General features: G+C 40.2%; 1 protein-coding gene across 1 annotated transcript in view; it reads right to left on the reverse strand.

Moving 5' to 3' along the window:
• Nucleotides 1-21,737, reverse strand: part of CCDC192 (coiled-coil domain containing 192) — a 158,992-nt gene extending 137,255 nt beyond the window's left edge. Inside the window, exons 1-2 of the mRNA XM_087430270.1 lie at nt 21,729-21,737; nt 21,523-21,630 (exon numbers count right to left, since the gene is read on the reverse strand). Coding sequence (XP_087286396.1) covers nt 21,523-21,630; nt 21,729-21,737 — 117 coding nt within the window. The remainder of the gene's footprint in view (nt 1-21,522; nt 21,631-21,728) is intronic.
• Nucleotides 21,738-23,385: the final 1,648 nt, after the last annotated feature.

Below are 23,385 nucleotides of genomic sequence, written 5' to 3' on the forward strand. Positions count from 1 at the left end.
ATGGTTAATTGTACATTATGTGAATTTCACCTCCATAGAATGAAATGACTTCCTAGTTACCTCTCAGTGGTCAAGAAATTTGTTAGCAGTACATCCATTCATTGAATGTTATTAGGTAAAAATAACAAAATTGGATTGACTAATTTCATTTTACATTAATGAACACAAATCTCAGATGAGTATACAACACTGCCCTGAAATCAAAATATCGTTATATTTTTCTCCCAGTAAATTGGCTTCCTTTTTCTCGGAGGTAACTTTATGACTCTCTACTCTTTCCTCAAGTATCATTTCATACTTTCTCTCTCTTCAAAATTCCACCCCCACCCCTCTCCCCAAATGACCACCTCATCAATAATTCACTAAAAACATAGAAGTTGCCAGATGGCTACTCCCTCACCTTCCCATCAGCCAATATATAAACTTTACTGCAGCAGACATTGCTAATGTTTCCCAACAGTTGCTTCCCTGTTTATACTTGCTACCAGACACCTAATTTGGATTAGCTAGCAGCCATGTGTTGAGGGGAAATTGGCCTTATCCAGCCCCAGGGAATGAATCACAATTGAACTAAGCCAGCCATGTTGGTCTCATTCCCAGGTAGAAAAGATTATTTTAGGCATGGGCCTGCAATCCAGTAGAGGCCCCTGGAGCCTGAGGAGAAGGATTTTACCAGATTTTTAAAAAAGATTCACGGGAGGAAGCACATCTTTTTTTCTCAGGTTGTTTTGACTGCATGTAATGCTTGGAATTGCTGCACATTCTGACAAGTATAATACAGTCAACGTCGAGGTTGGCTCTACCAAAAGATGGATAACACCTGTGTTCTTGGTGACATTCTTGAGCCGCTGAATTACCCAACCCTGGAACTGCCCCACCTCTGGACTTATTCTTATGTGAGATGATAACTGGCCTTATTACATTATGTTAACTGGATTTCGGTTACTTGAAGGGGAAAACATCCTTACTGAACAAATGGAGAAGATATTCTTCTGATTATCAAAGGCCAGCCCTTTCACTTGGCTTTGAATCCCATCTCCTCTGTCTGTCAAGAAGCCTTTGCTCCTGTAATATCTGCGCTCCTCCCCATGCATTTCTGAATTATCTATCTCACTCATTCTGGATGATTCTATTCAGCATATAAACATGTTATAGTAATTCCCATGAACGAAAGCTGTTCATGAACTCTCCCCCCACCTCCTTCTCCAATCATCATCCTATTTCTATGCTTCTTTTCCCACTTAAACGTCTTAAAGTAATTGCCTACCCACACCATTGCCACTTTCTTACAATATTCTCACTCTTTTTCTTTTTAAAAGAAAAAAATTATTGGCTTATATAACTGGGGTGTCAGAAGTAGACATTTGTTTCACTCACAACTATATTCCACAGCCTCAAAAGAAGTCATAGCATTCTGTCTCTTTTTTCCTCCATATCTTAGTGTTGCTTCTATGTGTTGGCCTCATTATTTCTCAGTGCGGGTAAGCTTTCTTCACACCATTGGAAAATGTTACCTATAGCCTTCATGACCTCAGTAGTAAGACAACTTGTCTTTCAGTATCAAATTGAAAAAGGACTCCATTTGACCCATCTTTCTTCATATGACCTCTCCTGGATAGATCTTTATCGTCAGAAAAATGGGATATCATAATTGACTGGACCTAGGTTATGTGCTCAAAGATCATTCCTTCTAGACAGGAATACTGTGGTTGACAGCCACAGAATTATTACAAGATTGGAGCCAGGAGGAGCAATTTTCCAGAAAAGGTAGACATAAAAGCAGAGGTCAATTAAGTCCACCCTCTGGGTGTTCAGCACAATTACACTCTATGTTCATAAGTGTATGCATTTCCCAAAATGCTCCTGCATAATTTGATGCATCTATTCTACATTTATTCAAAAATGCAGTCACCACCTCCCAAAAGGAGACAACCCAAAGTCATACCAAGTTACTGCATCTAGCTATAAATTGAGATTTCCAGATTACATGCATTCCCCCCTGAATCAGATCCAGATGAGACTCATCATGATATGGCACCTAAAGACTAAATTAAAAAAAGTACCTTCCCTAATATATCAAAAATAGAGGGAAAACAGGACAATCACAATATAATTCCCCTTTAGAAAAAGGGACAAGGTGAAACAACTTACAGTCGTCACTGGCCACTGCAAACACCACATTCTACTAGTGAGAGATAAGAAGGCTTGTCCTGGCAGTGCAGTGAGTGGGGGTTTCTGACCTGTTTCTGACCTCCGGGAGCCTTCTTTGTCTTTTTTTTTTCATGGCCACAATCAAGAAAAAGGCTAGAGGATATTTGTTTGGTGGGGTTTGTACTAAGTTGAATATCAGATATTTCACTAATTGCTCTATTTGTTAGGACCATTTCAGTTATGTTGCAGAAACCCAATGCAAATTGGCCTAGGTTAAAGAGAAAATTAATTGGTTCATTTAACTAAGAAGCAGAGGCACCCCTAGATTCTGAGTCTCAAATTAGATTCTCAGAATTCTCTCAGTCTACCATCATTGGCTCCTCTCTCTTTCTCTCTCTCTCTCTCTCTCTCTCATACTACAGAAAAAAATTTTCCAGTGGCTAGGAGGAGAGCTGCCCTGAATTATATTTCTCTCCTAATCTCTCTTCAATTGGCTTCTGCCCTCCACTACTCTATTGAAACTGATCTTGTCGAGGTCACTTTAACCAAACACAATGGACAAATTTCTAGTCATCTTATTCAGTCTCTGGTAAAATATTATACATTTGAGCACTCCATGCCTGTTGAAACACTCTTTTCTTTCTGCTTCCAGGACATGATTTTCTGGATTTCTTCCTGATTCTCAGTTTCCCTGGCTAGATTTTCCTCCTCTTTCAATCCTCTGAATGCAGAAATCTGAGAGTTTGGTCCTGGACCCAACTCTCTCTATATATATACTCATCCTCTAGCTGATCTCACTAGGTGCCATGGTTTAAACACTAGTCTCTTGTTGATGACTCCCAATTTTTTTAGGTACCACCACTAAGCTTCAGACTAAAACATCTATATATCCAACAACCTACTTAATATTCGTCACATGAACGTGTACTAGGCATCTAAAAGTTAATGTATTCAAAATGAATTCCTCATATTGTATACCTTCCCCAGACTTCCCTCTCTCAATAAATGGAACCACCGATCCATATGTTTAAACCAAAAATATATTTAAAACTTCTCTTTCCCTCATCATCCACCCAATCCATCACAGAATACAATTATTAAAACCACCCCATTGGGTCCAGCCCCAGTGGCCTAGTGGTTAAGTTCAGCACACTCCACTTGGGCAGCCAGGGTTCAGTTCTCAGGTGCAGACCTACACCACTGTGTTAGTGGCTGTGCTGTGCTGGTGGCCCGCATATTAAAAGAAAATATAGGAAGATTGGCATGGATCTTAGCTCAGGGCAAATCTTCCTCAGCAAAAAAAAAAAAAAACAAAAACCACCCCATTTAGTAATGTGACTTTTCATGTTTATCTCCTCTCATTGTCTATTCTCCTAGATCTTCTCCTCTACAACCCCCACACACATATACACAGCAATTAATATTGTATTATAGGTTTCCAGTGTCACTCAAAAACCATTCAACAACAAACTGAGTCTTGCCAAACCTTGTAGAGCTCATGCTCCAGAGAGAGGGATGACTTCATTTAAAAACAAAGGCTTCCCTTATGCTAATGTTTCACAAGCTGACTTGGACTACAGTACCACAAACTCTGAAATTTCTTGGCAATAAATAACAGAGTCAAACACTTTAAAAATTACCTGTCCTATCTGTGGAATGGGCAGGAACCCCTGTGTCTGAACGTACATTTAGTTCACAGAACTGGTTTGGCCTCATTTTAATTTTACAACTAAAAACAAACAACAAATTCCTCATCCTATTCCCATCCTAGACAAAACAGACTTTTACATTTATTAGTATTTCTGCCTTTAACAAGTTATTTGCAGCCGTTTCTAGGGTCATGCACATCTTAAAATAGATCTTCAAAGGCCTATAATTTAGAAGCACATTACCCCCTGTATTAGTTTGCTAGGGATGCTGTAAAAGAGTTCCACAAACTGGGTGGCTTAAGCAACATAAATTTATTGTCTCACAGTTCTATGTGCTAGAAGTCCAAGATCAAGGTAAGTTGGTAACCTTGGTAGGTTGGTACATAGGTTGGTAGAGTCGGTTCCTTCTGAGGGCTGTGAAGAAGAATCTTTTACGCCTCTCCTCTTGCTTCTGGTGATTTACTGGCAATCTTTGGCACTCCTTGGCTTGTAGAAGTGTCACCCTGATCTCTGCCTTCATTTTCACATGACTTTCTCCCGGTATGTCTGTGTCTAAATTTCCACTTTTTATTAAGACACCAACCATATTGGATTAGGTGCCCATCTTACTCCAATATGTCCTCATCTTAACTAATTACATCTGCAATAACCCTATTTCCAAATGAAGTCATATTCTGAGGTACTGGAAGTTAGAACTTTGAAATTTGAATTTGGAGGGGATAGAATTCAACCCATAACAGCCCCAAATTTTGGGGGAGGGGAGAACTCTGAGTAATAAAGGAACCTTTAAGCTCTGAGTGAAAACAGAAATATTTATCAAAAGATCAATTGATAATTGAAATATAAAGTTAGGGGTCCAGGCATAGAGATTCCTAAGATTCCTTTAACCTCCAAAAAAGTTCCCTGGGACTTGTGAATAGATAAGAATACCAGAGAGAAATGAGACGTGGGAAAAAGTGAGACAATTAATCATTGACTTGGATGTAAAGGTCAAATACTTGGATGTAAAAGTCAAAAAGAAATAATGTCAGATTCTGAGAAATTAAAGCCAACAAATACAGGGACCTAGGATCCATTCCTAGAATACAGCCAGTCCATCTAAGTTCTGCCACATTCTTGGAGCACTTGCATGGAACAGGGCACAGGCCTACTGGTAGGACTCACACAGTTGACTCTACTCTCTGGCTTGGGAAAAATACATTCTGCTATCCTTGAGTTTCTCTCAGAGGTTTCCCTTTCTCCTCAAATCTCCTTAATATCTGACTTAATGAAGGACAGCTGGATTCTCATACCTGCTCTGTGTTCAATCATTCATGTAGTATCTGGAAAATTTCTTTGTCTACTTGTGAAAGAATGATAGTGGAAAAGGCCAATAACCTGTTAGTCTGCAAATAGTTTTGACTTTGAATATCTCCTGAAGGGTAACAGGGACTGCCTGTCACTATACATCCTTTCAATAATGTCAAGAGACTTGCATTTATACAACTCCAGATTTAAACATTAAACTGGTCTTGAGGCTAATAAATGAGATCTTCATACACAAAACACATGATAATCCAAAACGTTCTCTTTGAAGCCCCAAGGACTGAAAATGGGAAGAAGAAAAACCTATTTGTAAGAAATGGATTAAACGTCTGATGCAATACCAAAGGACTGCAACATTCAGAAGATCTAAATGAGGAGATTCAAATTACAAAGTTTTGAGAAGAGTCCAGAGCACACATGGGTTAAATTCAGCCTGCATGGAGCCTGCCGTAGGAAATGAATCACCTTTAACATCTAATGATTCAAATATAAGATAGTTGGGGTGACCACAGATCATCCAGTGACCTGAAACTTGGGATCAGCCTTGAATACTACTTTTCCATTTAATCACCAAATCCAACTTGTAAATATGTCTTCTCTTCACCACTGACAGGCACTATCATTTCTAAACTGAATTTTTTCAAGAACCTACACACTGATACCCCTGGCCCTGGTCTCTTCACAATCTGTCCTTCTCAGTACCCTCAGAGTTTTCTCTCTGAGTGCGAATCTGAATATGCCTCCTTTAAACCATTTAACGGCTCCCCATTGCCTATATAGGTCAACTCCAATTGTTATAATGGAAAGAGTATGAGCTTTGACGTCAGACAGGTAAGTTGATGAATCCTAACTTGATTTGAGAACTCAGGGAAGTCACTATCTGAATTTCTTCCATGGGGCAGATAGTGTAGTGGGAGAGATGGACAAATAGACAATTACAATTGATGGGGGTAGAGAAGTGGGAGAGGGATTATGAGAGTGTAACCCCTAGGAAGGACGTCTAACCCAAACTTGAAGGAGGAAGAAAAGCATTTTGGAGGAAGTGGCATCTATTTCAAGATCTGAAAAGAGGAACTGGTTGAGATTTGTTGGATAATGAGAAAGGGGATGAGAGGAGGTGGTGGGAGCAGAGAAGAGCAATTCTAGGCAGAAACAGAGGAAAGAGGATGTGTAAATTAAAACCTGACCCTGAGGAAAAAGGCCTTTTGTTTTTTCTTAGATGAACAAGGTAAGAGAAAATATCATACATCCAAGAAATTGAAAGCCATGTAATAATTATATGCAGGGAGTAGCGTAAGATAAAACTGGAGAAACAAGTAGGGGATCATACCACAAATGACTGAAAGATCTGTTAAGAAGTATAGATTTGAGAGTGCTGGAGTCAAGATGGCGGTGTAGGCAGACTCTGAACTCACCTCCTCCCGTGGACACAGCCAATTTACAACTACTCGTGGAAAAATTACCCCTGAGACAGAACTGAAAACTGGATAAGAGGAACTCCTGAAACAACGGACAATCCTAACTGGGGTAGAAGAGGCAGAGACTCCCTTCCGGAGAGGAAAAACGCCGCCTTCACAAGCCGCCAGCGTCACGGCCGCCGGGAGCAGCTCACAGGTACGCAGCCTCCCTGGAGGCGCGGGGTCCTGAGCCGGGGAGCGCCCCCGCTGTGGGCATTTTGTGGACCCAGCACAATCGAGACCAGCGGCATAATATCTGACTTTGCCTGCTACTAAAGCATTGGGGAGCACCCCCAGAAAACCCAGTTCACAAAGAAACTAAAACTGGCTCTTAAAGGGCCCGCGCACAAACTCACCCGTTCCAGAAAGCATCCTAAAATCACCAGAAAGAAAGGTGCACAGTGCTTTGGTGACAATAGACTCACCTAATAGGCCCTAAGTGCATCTCGGTGAGAGGTGAGACCTCTCCAGGGACTGGGACATTGGCGGCAGCCATTGTTGTGGCCTGGTGTGAGCGTGCTGACACAGACGCCATTGGAGTTCTCCCTGAGGCCTGCTAGCCCAGGGTCTGCTCCACCGGCTAGAGCACCGATTTAATCCAGTTCAGCCAGGGCAGGCAGCCCACCCTAGAGACTGGCCCCACCCAACAACAAGCCCTCAGGCAACTTGTGGGCCTGCATAGATTGGTGACTGGATTCTCTACAGCCTGGCAACTGAGCCGACTTGAGCGGGGCAGGGTGTGCACAAGGAGCAGGTGGAGAGTGTGGGGCAGTGGCGGAGTGTGTGGGGCTCCCACCGTGGAGAGACTGGGTCCGCTTGGGAAGGTCGGGGTGCTCACACGGGGCAGGACTGTGTTGACTGTGTGTGTGGACCTGTGGGCAACAGGGCTTGTCAGCTGCAGAAGACTTGTGCTTCTCAAAGACCCACATAGGAGGTTTGCCCCACCTTCCAAAGCTTGAAACAATTGGGTGCTCCTGTGCCTGAGGCCAGCCCCACCCAGCTGCAATCCTCAGAGAGCTGACAAGAGACCTAATAGGCTAGAGGCTTACAGCAATTGTAAGGCCCTGAGCCTAACAACCTGCCACGCTGGGGGCCTACTCAGTTAAAAGAAATACTGCAACATAATTGTGGTATTAGAGCTTACAGCCAACTGTGCTGGGGCTCCCCACACCTGATAGAGAGACTGAAGGGCCCACAACAACTACAAGCAGCTGAGCATTACAACAGCTGGCCAGGAGGATAACTCAGCCTCCCTGGGTGCCTATAGGGAGAGCTAACAGGCCACAATAGAAGGACACACGTAGCCCACATAGGGGCCACCCCTGGAACATTGAGAACTGAGGGAAGCACACTGGAAGCCTCCTAAGGCATCACTTACATAAGGTCACCTATCCAAGAGCAGGAGACATAGCTGACCTACCTAATACGTAGACACAAGCACAGGGAAAGAGCCAAAATGAGGAGGCAAAAGAATACATTGCAAGTAAGGGAATAGGACAAAACCCCAGAAAAGGAACTAAGTGAAACAGAAATGAGCAACCTACCCGACAGAGAGTTCAAACTAAGAGTGTTAAGGATGCTCACTGATCTGGAGAGAAGAATAGATGAACTCAGTGAGAATGTCAACAAAGAAATGGAAGATATAAAAAAGAACCAATCAGAAATGACGAATACAATACTGGAAATGAAAAATTCATTAGAGGGACTCAAAAACAGAGTAGAGGATACAGAAGAACGGATCTGTGAGCTGGAAGAAAGAACAGAAGAAATTACCCAAGCTGAACAGGTAAAAGAGAAAAGAATTAAAAAGAGTGAGGACAGTCTAAGGGACCTTTGGGACAACATCAAGCGCACTAACATCCGTGTTATAGGTGTCCCAGAAGGAGAAGAGTGAGACAAGGGGGCAGAGAACCTAAGTCAAGAAATAATAATGAAAACTTCCCTAACCTAAGGAAGGAAACAGACATCCAGGTACAGGAAGCACAGAGAGCCCCAAACAAGATAAACCCAAAGAGGCCCACACCAAGACACATCATAATCAAAATGTCCAGAATTAAAGATAAAGAGAGAATCCTAAAAGCCGCAAGAGAATGTCAAGTTACATACAAAGGAAACCCCATAAGGCTGTCAGCTGACTTCTCAGCAGAAACCTTACAGGCTAGAAGAGAATGGCACGATATATTTAAAGTGCTAAAAGGAAAAAACTTACAGCCAAGAACACTCTACCCAGCAAGGTTATCATTCAAAATGGAAGGAGAGATCAAAATTTTCCCAGATAAGCAAAAATTAAAGGAGTTTGTCACCAAGAAACCAGTGCTACAAGAAATGTTAAAGGGACTGATTTAAGGGGAAAAGAGAAGACCACAAATAGGAAAAATTATCTATTTCCATGATAAGAGGGAAATGGATACAAATGCACAAAAAAGAGGTTAGATATGATATCAAAAACATAAAAGGAGGGAGGAGAGGAGTTAAAGAGTAGAGCTTTCAGACAGAGGTCAAACTAAAGTGACCATCAATTCTGTGTAGAAGAAGTAAGGAACAGAGAAGGACTACTAAAACACTGAGAAAAAAAAAAAAAGTTAAAAAATGGCAGTAAGTACATACTTATCAATAGTTACTTTAAACGTCAATGGACTACATGTTCCAATTAAAAGGCATAGGGTGGCTGACTGGATAAAACAACAAGACCCATATATATGCTGCATGCAAGAGACACACTTCAGACCTAAAGACACTCACAAACTGAAAGTGAAGGGATGGAAAAAGATACTCCACGCAAATGGCAATGAAAAGAAAGCTGGGGTAGCAGTACTCATATCAGACAAAATAGACTTTAAAACAAAAACTGTAAAAAGAGACAAAGAAGGGCATTACATAATGATCAAGGGAACAATCCAACAAGAGGATATAACACTTGTAAATATCTACGCACCCAATGTAGTTGCACCTAAATATATAAAGCAATTATTAACAGACATAAAAAGAGAAATAGACAGTAACACAATAATAGTAGGGGACTTTAACACTCCACTTACACCAACGGATAGATCATCCAAACAGAAGATCAATAAGGAAACATTGGCCTTAAACGACACACTAGAACAGATGGACCTAGTAGATATATACAGAACATTCCATCCAAAAATCGAAGAATACGCGTTCTTTTCAAATGCACATGGAACATTCTCCAGGATTGATCACATATTAGGCCACAAAACAAGTCTCCATAAATTTAAGAAGACTGAAATAATACCAAGCATCTTTTCTGACCACAACGGTATGAAACTAGAAATCAACTATAGGAAGAAAATCAGAAAAGCCACAAATACGTGGAGATTAAACAAAATGCTACTGAACAAAGACTGGGTTAATGAAGAAATCAAAGAAGAAATCAAAAAATACCTGGAGACAAATGAAAATGAAAATACGACATGCCAGAATTTATGGGATACAGCAAAAGCAGTTCTAAGAGGGAAGTTTATAGCGATACACGCCTATCTCAACAAACAAGAAAAATCTCAAATAAACAATCTAACAATGCACCTAAAGGAACTAGAAAAAGAAGAACAAACAAAGCCCAAAATCAGTAGAAGAAGGGAAATAATAAAAATCAGAGCAGAAATAAATGAAATAGAGACCAAAAAAAACAATAGAAAAAATTAATAAAACCAAGAGCTGGTTCTTTGAAAAGATCAACAAAATAGACCAACCTTTAGCTAGACTCACCAAGAAAAAAAGAGAGGAGGCACAAATAAGTAAAATCAGAAATGAAAGAGGAGAGGTTACAGCAGACACCTCAGAAATACAAAAGATTATAAGAGAATACTAGGAAAACCTATATGCCAACCAATTCGACAATCTGGAAGAAATGGATAAATTCTTAGAATCATACAACCTTCCAAACTGGATCAAGAAGAAGTAGAGAATTTGAATAGACCAATCACCAGTAAGGAGATCGAAACAGTAATCACAAACCTCCCCAAAAATAAAAGTCCAGGACCAGACGGCTTCCCTGGTGAATTCTACCAAGCATTCAAAGAAGACTTAATACCTATCCTTCTCAAACTCTTCCAAAAAATTGAGGAGGGGGGGAAGCTCCCTAACTCATTCTACGAAGCTGACATTACCCTGATACCAACACCAGACAAGGACAACACAAAAAAAGAAAATTACAGGCCAATATCACTGATGAACATCGATGCAAAAATCCTCAACAAAATACTAGCAAATCGCATACAACAATACGTTAAAAAGATTATACACCATGATCAAGTGGGATTTATTCCAGGTATGCAGGGATGGTTTAACATTCGCAAATCAATCAACGTAATACACCACATTAATAAAATGAAGAACAAAAATCACATGATCATCTCAATAGATGCAGAGAAAAACATTTGACAAGATACAGCATCCATTTATGATAAAAACTCTGAATAAAATGGGTATAGAAGGAAAGTACCTCAACATAATAAAGACCATATATGAGAAACCCACAGCTAATATCATCCTCAATGGTGAAAAACTGAAAGCTATCCTTCTAAGAACAGGAACCAGACAAGGATGCCCACTGTCACCACTCCTATTTAACATAGTATTGGAAGTCCTAGCCAGAGCAATCAGGCAAGAGAAAGAAATAAAAGGGATCCAAATTGGAAAGGAAGAAGTGAAACTGTCACTATTTGCAGATGACATGATTTTATATATAGAAAACCCTAAAGAATCCACCAGAAAACTTTTAGAAGTAATAAACGAATATGGTCAAGTTGCAGGATACAAAATCAACATACAAAAATCAGTTGCATTTCTGTACACTAACAACGAAGTAGCAGAAAGAGAAATTAAGAATACCATCCCATTTACAATTGCAACAAAAAGAATAAAATATCTAGGAATAAACTTAACCAAAGAGGTGAAAGATCTGTACACCGAAAACTATAAAACATTTCTGAAAGAAATTGAAGAAGACACAAAGAAATGGAAAGATATTCCGTGCTCTTGGATTGGAAGAATTAACGTAGTTAAGATGTCCATACTTCCTAAAGCCATCTATAGATTCAATGCAATCCCTATCAAAGTTCCAACAACATTTTTCACAGAAATAGAACAAAGAATCCTAAAATTTATATGGAACAACAAAAGACCCTGAATAGCTAAAGGAATCCTGAGAAAAAGGAACAAAGCTGGAGGTATCACACTCCCTGATTTCAAAATATACTACAAAGCTATAGTAACCAAAACAGCATGGCACTGGCACAAAAACAGACACACAGATCAATGGAATAGAATCGAAAGCCCAGAATTAAACCCACACATCTATGGACAGCTAATCTTTGACAAGGGAGCCAAGAACATACAATGGGGAAAAGAAAGTCTCTTCAACAAATGGTGTTGGGAAAACTGGATAGCCACATGCAAAAAAATGAAAGTAGACCCTTACCTTACACCATACACAAAAATTAACTCCAAATGGATTAAAGACTTGAATGTAAGACCTGAAACTTTGAAACTTCTAGAAGAAAACATAGGCAGTTCGCTCTTCCACATCGGTCTTAGCGACATCTTTTCAAACACCACATCTGACCGGGCAAGAGAAACAATAGAAAAAATAAACAAATGGGACTACATCAAACTAAAAAGCTTCTGCACAGCAAAGGAAACCATCAACAAAACAAAAATACAACCTAACAAATGGGAGAATATATTTGCAAACCATACATCTGATAAGGGCTTAATCTCCAAAATATATAAAGAACTCATGCATCTCAACAACAGAAAAACTACCAACCCAATTAAAAAATGGGCAAAAGACCTGAACAGAATTTTCTCCAAAGAAGATATACAGATGGCCAACAGACACATGAAAAGATGTTCAAAATCACTAACTATCAGGGAAATGCAAATCAAAACTACAATGAGATATCACCTCACGCCCGTCAGAATGGCTATAATTAACAAGACAGGAAACAATATGTGTTGGAGAGGATGTGGAGAAAAGGGAACTCTCATACACTGCTGGTGGGAGTGCAAACTGGTCCAGCCACTATGGAAAACAGTATGGAGATTCCTCAAAAAATCAAGGATAGAACTACCATATGGTCCAGCTATTCCACTGTTGGGTATTTATCCAAAGGACTTGAAAACACCAATTTACAAAGGTACATGCACCCCTGTGTTCATTGCAGCGTTATTCACAATAGCCAAGACTTGGAAGCAACCTAAGTGCCCATCAAGGGACGAATGGATAAAGAAGCTGTGGTATATATACACAATGGAATACTACTCAGCCATAAGAAATGATGAAATCCAGCCATTTGTGACAACATGGATGGACATTGAGGGTATAATGCAAAGTGAAATAAGTCAGAGGGAGAAGGTCAAATATTGTATGATTTCCTTCATTAAGTAGTAGATAATAACAACAATAAACAAACACATAGGGACAGAGAGTGGATTGGTGGTTACCAGAGGGGAAGGGGGGAGGGAGGAGGGTGAAAGGGATAATTCTGCACATGTGTGTGGTGATGGGTTGTAATTAGTATTTGGGTGGTGAACATGATGTAATCTATGCAGAAATAGAAGTACAATGATGTACACCTGAAATTTTTACAATGTTATAAACCAATGTTACTGCAATAAACAAAAAATTAAAAAAAAATAAAAATAAAAAAAATAAAAAAAAAAAGAAGTATAGATTTGACCCTGAAAATAAAAGGGGGATAATTTAGGATTTAAGCCAAGGAGAAATGTGGGGTCTTGTAAAATCTTCACTCTGGCTGCAGTGTTGAGGAGCCATTAAATAAAGACCACAATGAAAGTCAAGTTGGAAGAGGTCTGCAGTTGGCGGCATGGACAAGGGCAGTGATGGTGGAGATAGAGAAAAAAGGTGAATTCAAGACCCATTTGAGAGGCATCATTCATAGTACTTAGTAATTGATTGGATGTGTTGGATGAAGAAGAGGAAAGAATCAAAGCAGCACAGATTTTTGATATGAGCCACAGAGGGGCTGGTGGCACCTATCTTTGGCCTAGGGGATGTGGGAGAAGGAACAGATTTGGGGCAGGAAGCTAATAGACAGGTAGAGCTTGAGGTGACTGTGAGAACCTTGGTAGAGCTATTTAATAGGCAGTTGGATATTCAGATCTGGGGTCAGGAAGATCAGGACTACTGATGAAGACATAGTTCTCTGCAGATTGTATGTCCCAAAGGCAGATCACCAAGGAAAATGTATAGACAGAGCAGACAAGAGGGCTGCAATCCCATAAAAGAGCTTTCTTCATTTGCAAAATGGGGATACAATTTTCCAGGGCCTTTGGGAGAAATATATGAGCTAATATACATGGGAGTACCTAGTAGAATGCCTAGCTCACATTATAGGCTCAATAAATATTTATTGAATGAATATATGAATAATTGAATGAAAACATATACCTAATTTACTAATTTCCTTGTAGAGATAAAGCAAAGTTAAAGTTAGTTTGCCATCTCTGAGAAAATCTTATGAAGAAAATGCAGGTTATACCCATACAAAGGGATACCTGCTCTTATCAGCAGAACCATGACTCATAAGGGACAAGGCCTTTTGCTTTTTCTTAGACAAGAAAGCCACATTTATTAGCACCCGGTCAGCTATTTAAAACTGACCTCTGTTTGATCTTGACATTTACAAGCAAAAGGAAGTCTTTAGTTATGTAACAGACCAGCAGTCCACGCATCCCGCCTGTAACAACAATAACAACAGAAGCCCATTTGTCATTGTGCCTGACTATTCAAAATAACTCATCTCTTCACTAGCTTGTATTTTTTCTCTACATTCTCTGAGGCTCCCAACTGATACCCAACAATCCAGTAAAGGGGCAAAGATTGATATCTGCTTAGATAGGAGGGTGCATATGTGTGTGTGTGGTATGTGTGTGTATTTTAAGAGGGGACTCTTCTGCTGTGAAATCAACCGGAATCAAATTGTTTAACAAAATTCCCCATAACTGGGTTTTATGGTGATAAGAAAACCCATTCCAAGTCAAATAGACTGCTTGTGATTTTATGGCATTAAAGTAGACTTCCAAATAGATTGGAAAACAAAAACTCATTCACAAAAACTCATGATTTCAGACTGGCATATCAAGCATAATTTCTGAGCATTTGCAGAAATGAATACTCCTACCAAGGGCACATTACTTATTTCAAATAAACTTGACATCAAGGGATCCACTGTTGCATTTAAACAATGAAAAAAGAACCAGAACATTTTTAGGGGCAATCTCATTATGCATCAAATCGTTTTCAGCCACTCATACACATATTCAGCACCTAAAATTTGTTGGGGATCTATATTCATCCTATTCCTAAACTTAAAGAAAATATAGATTAGACACTAAGAGGCAAATAATGAAAGTTTATTTTAGAGCCTTAGGTATAAAATGACGAATAATTTTGGGCTATCTATTAGAGTCAAAGGTACTAGTCTTTTGTCTTTGTGTTTGTTTGTTTGCCTACTATACTAAGTGTTAAAGGTGAAAGATCAGTTAGAAGATTCATTCAATCCTCAGCTATTGCGTAAGTAAGAGAGGTCCACTGTGGTTCTCACACTGAGAAAGGATATTAGTAAAGGACCCAGAAAGCTGACTCTAAGTTCCAACTCAAAAATTTACCTGGGGTTTCCAACTAGCAGCACCTGCTGAAAGTCACACAGTTATAGAACAGTGGAGTAGAATTGAGAGTTTATAGAGTCATACGTCTATGGATAATTGGTTTCTGACAAAGCTGTCAAGACCACTTATTGGGGAAAGAATCGTCTCTTCAAGAAATGGTGCTGGGAAAACTGGATATCCACATGCAAAAAAAATTGAAGTTACCAGGACAAAGTACTATATGCAACAGTATGGTCAAGGTGTCGGATGAGCAAGGCAGAGATAGCTATTTGCCAACCTAATATCCATTCTCCCTTTTTAGTAAAAGAACCCCTATGCTCTTGGGGTGGCTATGTGTCCAGCTAAATATTCATATTTCTTAACCCTCATGCAAATAGCAGTGGTCAGGGATATGTAAGAATTTGTTAAGTGAGATTTGCGAAGAGCTCTTAAAAGGGACTGCTCACCTGGCAGCTGTCCATCCCTCGTTTGCACTTGCCTTTTCTTTTTTGATGCTGCCTGACATGTGAATAGAATGGCTGCAGCAGCAGGTACATCTTGGACCTTGAGGATGGAAGTCACATTTGTGAATGTAGAAGAGGCAAAGCCCAGGCCTCTGAGCACTGCAGAGCTACCAGACCTCTCCTGGACTGCCTGTGTGCAGACTTTCTTTATATGAATGAAAAATAAGTGTCTACTTGTTTAGGCCGCTCTTATTTGTGTTCTCTGTTTTATGTACAAGGCTAATCCTAACTGATTCAATCAGTTCCTATGGAGCTGGGGGCACAGGGCGAGGGTGAAGAGGAACCTTGGCCTGCAGGTTTGGGTTAGGGCTGGAACTTCAGCTTAGAGTGTGAACTTGTTAGAAATGCAGATTCTTGATCCCCACCCCAGATCCACTGAATCAGGAAGTCTGGGGGTAGGGCCCAGCAATCTGTCTAACAAGCCCTCCAGGTTCTGGTCTGGGAACCAAGGTAAGTTCTTCTCATTCAGCGCCACTTGAGTAGAAAATCATTTAAATGGCCTTGGCTTATGACCACATGTTCTTAAGAATAGGGGCTTTGAATTTTAACAGTACTTAGGATCTGCTATCAGTTTCACCATTTATTAACTGAGTTTGGGCAAATGAATTAATGTTTTTGAGTCTCGTTTTCCTCATGGGGAATGATTATTATAATCCCATAGGGTTCTTGTGCGGATCAAATGAAGTGCCCATAAATCTAAGCACAATATCTGGAACACTGATGGTGCTTAATAAATGTCAGTTCCTCCACCCACTGTCTACCATTTACAGTGCGTTGCAGGAGTGTCTGGTACGAGCATACATTCCTATGGGATGTGAGCTTAGACACCTTCCCCCACTTCATCCCCCCTTTCACTCTTTGTCTCCATTATTGCTTCTGTTATTCTTTAAGATGGAAGAGAACCTTAGGCAGGGAGATCCCAAGGGAAAAGAGAAAGGGAAAGGAATCTTTTTTGTATCTAACATAACTGTTCAAGTTCACTACAGAGTGAGGATACAGAAAGGCACTGTTACTAGCTTTATTTGGGGCCTTCAGAAATGTCCCTTTCATCAGGTAAGGGAAACATTATGCCTAATTGGCACATGAGCTATTACTAAGAAGTAAGAAAAGGGCTCACATGTGTTTATTCCAAATATTGGGAAATAAAATTACCATGTTCTTATCCAGTCAAATTTCTCTGCATTTTGAATATCACCAATAAACCTCTCTTTATGGAAACAAAAGAGGCAAAATTATTTTTATACTCCAAAAGACCATAAAGGGACCACTTGCTGTGTCTTGTCTGGGTCTCATTCCTACCTAGGAAAAACAATGGTTGGAAAAAAAAGATCAAGTTCATCACCAGGCTTCCTATCTCCCAGCCCTTGCGTCAAATCATGAAATCTCTTTCCCTGCTGGTATTTACGGCACACTAATATATAACTAATATTTTGCTAGGTATGGTATCCAGAAGACATCTGAAGTTAATTCTGACTACATAGTTGTTACTGGATTCACCTCCTTGGTGAGGAAATGATCATAGACCGCCCCCCCCCCCACCACTCCCCAGTTTCCCCAAGAAAACCCTGAAATGACCAAACACCAGCACTGCTCATTCAGCTCCCAATCTGGGCAAAATCGGAGAAGAGGCAGAAACAGAAGACCCACGAGATGAAGCAGAAAGGAAGATCAAGGTTAAGGTACCAAAGTCCCTTTACCAAATGAAGAGCCGAAAAAGAAGCTGGATGGTGCAGAAGCCAGGCTAGGACAAGAGAGCTGCAGGGCAGGGGGCGGGGCGGGGCGCAGGGTGGTTGGTATTTTCCTGGTTGAGATATTATAAGATTGTGAGATCTGGAGAAGAATGCTGTGTTATGAATTGGGCATCTTTCAAACACTTTGAGACACACCAGTAAAGAAAGAAATTTCTTATATATATACACTAGCCCATGGCATGTGACACAGAGAATCACACAGTTCTGTTATGACCACTAGCAGGAGTGGAGATAATTTAACATTTATTGAGAACCTACTAAGAGCCAGATACACTTATCTCAATTAATCCTCACAAGAGCCCTATGAAATCGGTATGTTTACCCCTCTCTAGATAAGACAGCTGTAAGTAGAGAGATGAAGTGAATGCCCAAGGTCATAAAACTAGCAAGTAGTGGAGCAGGAACAAAGCCCGAGCTCTCCCGGGGCTACTGCAAGGAAACCCTGATGAAGGAGGAAGACACTGGGCCAAAGTTGTTGCAGGAGGAAGTGTCTCAGGAACTGGCCTCCACGTCCCTCTGCACGGGGGTGTCTCTAGATCTGTGCTCCATTGTGAAACTGGGTTTTCTTGACACTTTCTTGGAACCCGTCTCAGCACTAAAGCTGTGGGATGTATTTGCTTGTGTATAGTCATAAACTGCAGCCCACTAACCCTCTTTCTTTGTCCCTTCCGTATGCACTGGTGACAGAAGCCAGTACACTTGCAAAAATGGCTTTTTATGAGTTTCTCCAGAAAACTTTCTCCTCTTCTTCTTTCGCTCTCCTCCTTAACCCTTTTCCTTCTTTCCTATTCCACCGTCTTGTCCTTTACTATCCAATTTCTAGGCATTTTCTCCCACAGATCTTAACCTACAGGAAATGCAATCAAGTATTTTCTTTGGCAAAACTTGGTAATGTTTTGGGTTATTTACCATTATTACCCAGAACAAGAGTTGGATTCTTATGACCCTTTCTCCCTCTGGCCAACTGAATTGCTGCAAACTTATTTCTTATAGCTGTGAATAGCCCAGATTATGTCTTAGTTGCAAATTATCCTGATCTCATATTTCTTTTATTTTGACAATAGTGACATAACTGCAGAGAAATAAAGAATAATTGTTAGCTAGAGGCAAGCCAACAAAGAATTCTGTTTACTGTGTGACCTCACAGAGGAAGTGGCCACAATCTCCTTATTTCTTCATTGTTTCTAAGTTCCTTCTTTTTTGTAGTGAGGTAATAGAGATCTTGCTGGAGGGGACATTAGAAAGGTTCAGTTTAAGTGAAGTGAGGCCCAGACCCAGCAGAAGCTTAGTGTAGATGAAACGCTAGGCATGTACACTTTCAATGCTGAGTTAATTCTATGTTCTTCTCTAAGAGGCAAAGCCAGGAGGTAAAAATTCTGCTGACAGTGAGATTTACCCTTTTCTCAAAGGCAGGATCCACTGGTTGACAATACCATGAGCTTCTACTCCTTAGTTCCAGCACAAATCTTTGTGCTCGACATTTCCTCTGCTCTCCCCACCCATTTCTAGCCCACCAGGCCAGCCCTTCTGGCCAGAGCTCAACCTCATGGCTCACATACATGATTTGGATTACCAGTGAAAGCCAGCTAGCAAGTCCAACATCCTTGTGACAAATGTTAAATCAATGATATTTAAAAGAAGCCTTAACATATACACAAGAAAAATATTCCTTCACACACACACACACACACATACATCATTGTTTTGAATATTGAAGACAATTTCTCTTTTTGCAACCATTTAGTGGCAGATCCTGGTAAGGAAGACAGTGGCACCCAGTGGACAAATGTTTGTTTGAGACAGGTGTTCCATTCTGAAATATTCTCATATCTTAGCCTTGAGAAAGATCAGTTGCTCCCCTTACCTTGCCTTATCCTTCTGTCATCCCATTTTTAAAATATATACTGAATTTAAAAATAGGAGGGAGGGGAATGTTCTTACAGTTTTTATCTTTTCAGGAATAAAACTAAACTAAAACACTGGAAAAAGCAAAAATCTCAGGATTAAATCCTCTGAGAACAGTTTCTGTACTTGATTAAACTGTTTCAACAACAGTAACAGTGGAGACAGCCAAATCTAATAAAATACTCAACTTAATTAAAAATGTAATATTGAAAATGCCTGTAAATTTATTTTATTTATTTATTTTTTTTACACTTCATACTCTCCTTTTCCTCAAATCATTGCCAACTTCCAATTAAATTTACTTGGTTACGCAAATTTCGCAGCTCCAAAGACAATACCTTAGGAAAATAACACACAGACCCTGCAAATTAAGGCTATTATGCAGTTTATCTGGGAACCATACAAACACCTGTTTTCACTTGCCACCTCTTTCCACGATTCCTTTGGTTGTCAGCTACTTGGGTGGAGAAGCCCTGGCTTATATATCTTTCATTCCAAAACGCCTGACTAGCATCTTACTCACGGTCGGTACAAAGAAGTTGAGTGAAATCCATTTTCCATTTTATATATTTAATCTGCTAAACACTGAAAAAAAATACTGATTCTTTGATGTTACTTAAAGGGATCATAGAGTTAAGAATCTTAAATATTACGGGCTATTTGTACTGGATAAAAATATTTTATAAAGAAGACAAGGGATGAGTACTTTTATGGGTGAAATGAATTTTACTGATTTAAATGAGAAATCATTAAAAGACATTCAATTACAAAATAAACATATATCTTCTTAGTGTAACCTAATACCAGCAGGGGTGCCCTCCTTGGGTTAGCCATTCAAAATTCCTTCTCGGTTTGGAGGCTCTGCAAGTCTTAGTTTTTGTGCTTTGAAATGGTACCTCATGTTCATCATTACATTCTTTGTAATTCATAATTTTGCCACAATTTGAGCCTTCTTTTTGTTTGTTTTAGAAAAAAGGCCAGTTGGCAAGTCAGGGTTACGGCACGAGGCTGAGATGCAAACTTTCCCAAAAGGGTTTGGGTCTGGGGCAACACACTTGGATTAACTGACGAAAATCCTCAGTGACCCCTTGCATCAATCACATTTAGTCAGTTAACGATAAACACACCCCAAAGTCAGAGATGCACTTTTTTGGTAAATTAAAGAAGAAATGGAGGATGGTTGTATATGGGTCACTACATTACATGTTAGTTATACTTCTTTTTCTCCTAACACAAGCTCCTTTCCTCCCTAGTTTCTGCAAAAATTCTTAGAAAATTATGATTCAATCAAAATTTGCTATGCAGGTCTTTGTTATGAAAAAAAAAAACTCTTAAAATTGTTTTTCAAAAGTTTCTTAAATATATTATCAAAATGTACCAATCCATGAGAAATTAATAAACTTTTATAACATTTCAGGATCTGTTCTTTCCTTTTTCCTCCATTGATTGTCACCAAGAGTGAGCACTGGTGTCCTGTGCTGTGCGGGGACCCAGACCCCAGTCAGCTTTCCTCTCTTGGGCCAAGCCCCCTGCCCAGAGGAAAGGGCAGCAGTCACAGTGGGATTTGCAGTATCCACTGTATTGTTTGCAATGCGTAATCCCACTGGGAAATGGTCCAGCCCCTGGTCTTAGCTTTACTGATACTCACACCCAGTGCCTCTGAAATCAGGGACCTGCTGTGTACACAGCTGACCTATAAAGTGTCGAGGCTGCCCAGTACAGGCTACGCTCCACCTATGACCTGCTTTGCTTTATGATTCAAAAGCCCAAGAGGGAAGTCAATATTTGAAAAACTCTCTTTTCTCAAATAATTCGAGAAAACTACTCCTGTGTATTTCCTATAGCCACCTCTTGGCTTATCTGTTCATAATGCAAATATGCTTCACTTATTCAGGAAAACCACTTGTTTAAAGACGGCTTGCCTAACTCATGGGCTGTGGTGAATGCAAATCAAAACATAAATGTAAAAGAAGTTTTACAGGCTCAAAAGTTCCGTACATATTTAAGTAATTATTGTTATATCTAAAATGAATGAAATGCTATGTGTGCGTGCACGTGCATGTATGTGTACCGATAGGTGCAGAGGTTAAAACACGCATTCAGACTTATGCTTGTTCTACTGCACAATCCCAATGACAGGTATTACCTGTTCAGATAAGGCTTTAGCCTTTTCTTCTGCTTCCTTCAGGCAAATCTCTAAGGACTCGAGTTGTGCCAAAGTAAACATCATCCGTCCTGTTTCCAGAGACTCTTTCTTTAAAACAATAATCAAGTATTACTTTTTGACATGGATAGTTTCCTGAGGGCATCTCAAACAACTTTATGGACTACGGATAGGCTTAATACACTCACGCAAATCATCTCCTTTTCTTCAACACAGTAATAAAACAGTGAAATGTTATAAACACAACAGTCTTATTTAACAGTTTAGAGTCTAAAGGGAGGGTAAAAAAATGTATATTAAATTATGACAATGAATAGCTTTAGAAAGTTAGAATAAAATTACCATGTTGGAATTTGGTTAATCGGCAACTTTTATTCTTGATACCGAGAACTTTCCTTCAAGAGGTTAGGACCAAAATTTCACATTCCTAATAACAGATGTTACCTAGAATGCCTACATTTTTAACGTTCATCTATCTTGAGGAGCACAGTCATTTGAACTCAGAAGCTTTGTTTCCTCTGACCCTCACCTTCTTATCACAAGTTTTGTTAAACCAAAGATACCACTTGGCTTAGAATCAGATCATTCTTCCCCAGAACATGGCTAATGTGACTCAAATCAGCAGATGTGTAGACTCTGCCTCTCAAAATTGTTCTCAAGTTGCTCTTTCTCGTCTACGCACAGAAGAGTATGCAAAATTGGTATGGAAATATCGGTTACAGGCCCTACTGAGCCTAGAGCGCTTCCTGACTACTCTTTGGTTACGGGACAATTACTTAACAATTACACAGCAATATGAAAACTTAAAAAGAAAACCTCATATAGGCTAGGCTTATGATCTTCCTATAGTCTCCTTGGCTGTGTCCTGTTTTCTTGTGAATGTTCAGGCTACTACAGCTGCTTCCAATTAACCCGATAAAAAGAAAGAACTATATTCTTACATATTTAAAAAAAAAAAAAACAAAACTGCTGCTTTGTCTTTTACCTTTGCTTTAGTAAGCCCACCGATTCTACACATGTGTGCATTTCCCGATGATACAATAGAGCCATCTGGTGGTAAATGGAACCAGCCGTAAAAATAAAGCATTCATTCAGTTCCTATAATTGTTCACGTAGTACTCTGAACCTTAGGGCCCTGCCACGGGCCTCTGATATAAGTGAAACTCCATGGGCTGAGGGGCAAAGAAATGTTGCTACATCTCAAAAACAGCCTGGCTCCTAGGTCAAGCTCTGCCATACATGGCTGCATATTGTCCCCGAAAAGTTGGACTTCGGGGGATGAACTTCTCGGGCTAGAACAATGATACTTGGGATGAAACAATGATCTTCAGCATTCCGTGATAATTCCCATAATTTCAAGTGTCAATCCAAAAAAATCTCAAAAAATGAGCCTAAGGCAAAATTTTCGATGGGGGCGGAGTCAAGATGGCGGCGTAGGCAGACTCTGAACTCACCTCCTCCCGTGGACACAGCCAATTTACAACTACTCGTGGAAAAATTACCCCTGAGACAGAACTGAAAACTGGATAAGAGGAACTCCTGAAACAACGGACAATCCTAACTGGGGTAGAAGAGGCAGAGACTCCCTTCTGGAGAGGAAAAACGCCACCTTCACAAGCCGCCAGCTTCACGGCCCCCGGGAGCAGCTCACAGGTACCCAGCCTCCCTGGAGGCGCGGGGTCCTGAGCCGGGGAGCGCCCCCGCTGTGGGCATTTTGTGGACCCAGCACAATCGACACCAGTGGCATAATATCTGACCTTGCCTGCTACTAAAGCATTGGGGAGCACCCCCAGAAAACCCGGTTCACAAAGAAACTAAAACTGGCTCTTAAAGGGCCCGCGCACA

The sequence above is a fragment of the Ceratotherium simum genome, chromosome 4 (assembly GCF_057802395.1).
Source record: "Ceratotherium simum simum isolate JZ-2026a chromosome 4, ASM5780239v1, whole genome shotgun sequence".
NCBI classification, from domain to species: domain Eukaryota; kingdom Metazoa; phylum Chordata; class Mammalia; order Perissodactyla; family Rhinocerotidae; genus Ceratotherium; species Ceratotherium simum.